General features: G+C 38.7%; 1 protein-coding gene across 3 annotated transcripts in view; it reads right to left on the bottom strand.

Annotated features, from left to right (window-relative positions):
• cunh5orf22 (chromosome unknown C5orf22 homolog) overlaps positions 1-1509 on the bottom strand; it is a 17810-nt gene that overhangs the window by 12005 nt on the left and 4296 nt on the right. For 2 of the 3 annotated variants that reach the window (XM_014013850.1, XM_014013852.1), the window contains exons 2-3: positions 687-832; positions 322-471 (exon numbers count right to left, since the gene is read on the bottom strand). In XM_014013850.1, the coding sequence (XP_013869304.1) occupies positions 322-471; positions 687-832 (296 nt within the window). The remainder of the gene's footprint in view (positions 1-321; positions 472-686; positions 833-1509) is intronic. The other variant, XM_014013851.1, reaches the window with a different exon arrangement.

The raw sequence follows: 1509 nt of genomic DNA, 5'->3' as shown, positions 1-1509 counted from the left end.
GGTAAAGTTATTTTAATTTATTTGGTGTATTTTAAACGTATTTATTTATTTAGTGGTTCATTTATATATTTCTGCTTTTAATTTTAATTATGTCAGTGTCGGTCCTCCATACTGCAGAACTTGGAAGAGGTAATTCAGTGACTGAATCAGGTGTGTTGGAGCAGGAAAAATGTAAAACGTGTAGGGCTGCGGCCCTCGAGGACCAGGATTGCCCACCCCTGCTCTAACTGGACGTGTCCAGTCACTTCAGTGCTGCCTTCTACAGCGTTTTCTGAAGGTCGACTGAAAACTCAAGACTACGACGAGTCCTTCCTGTTCTACCTGATGGTGGAGGTGGAGGACTCTCTGCCTACATCCATCCTGTGCTCTCCCTCCTGGATCTGCTGGGACCAGTAAGGATGCAGCCAAACCACACAGGACACATGACCCGCATACACCATGGGCATGATCCAGTTCTCTATACTCAACTCACTGAACAGAAACAAAAGCTGTGTCGTTATAAAATGTCTTCATTAAGAGCAAGACGAGGATTTTAGGTCCAAACTGACAACAAATCCTGTTCCCTTTTTTTAAACAGTCGAGTCTTTGTTGAATAAACCTTTAATAATCCAAGTCTATCTTATTCTTTTGATGCTTATTTAGTTGAAACAAAATCCTTAACAGTAACAGAAAGACGCAAAACACACCTGAGGAGCTTGTCCTTGTCAAACACGGTGTCTGCACTCATGTTCACAGGAATGAGCAGGTCAGGGTGGGAGTCCAGGTGGACCAGCTGGACGTTACTGTGAGGGAGGTGTCTGGAGCCAACGGCCCGATAGATGTGATGGACCACCTGTGGAGAATCACCACACAAGATAATATAAACACATTCAGAACACAATAATCTGAAACTAATCTGGTGGCACGTTTGCACAAAATTATAATTTACTGAGAATAACTCCTGCCTTTATGTTTAAGAGTCATTTTTAACCATCTTTCTGAATAAATAAACAATTTTGAGCCACTAAAACATTTTCAGTCTTTAAAAAGTAGACTTACGTGTGTAAGGCTGTTTTCAAACTGTATTATTTTAAAGATTACAATAAAAGAAAACGTTTTAGAAGGAAAAGAGACTTTCTTGTTCAAACTGATGTTGATCTGATGGATTTCTTCATATTCTAACCAAAATACTAAAAAATATATAGTTTCAGACATAAATATACAGCGGGTAAAATWAGTATTGAACAAATCACCATTTTTCTCAGTAAATATATTACTAGAGGTGCTAATGACATGAAATTTTCACCAGATGTCGGTAACAACCCAAGTGATCCACACACACACACACACACACACACACACACACACACACACACACACATAAATATACAGCGGGTAAAATAAGTATTGAACATGTCACCATTTTTCTCAGTAAATATATTTCTAGAGGTGCTAATGACATGAAATTTTCACCAGATGTCGGTAACAACCCAAGTGATCCATACATATAAAGAAATCAAACCATAAATG

Source organism: Austrofundulus limnaeus, unplaced genomic scaffold (assembly GCF_001266775.1).
Source record: "Austrofundulus limnaeus strain Quisiro unplaced genomic scaffold, Austrofundulus_limnaeus-1.0 Scaffold106, whole genome shotgun sequence".
In the NCBI taxonomy this organism is placed as follows: domain Eukaryota; kingdom Metazoa; phylum Chordata; class Actinopteri; order Cyprinodontiformes; family Rivulidae; genus Austrofundulus; species Austrofundulus limnaeus.
The sequence above is the reverse complement of the archived record's forward strand: the minus strand, read 5'-3'. Positions and strand labels throughout refer to the sequence as shown.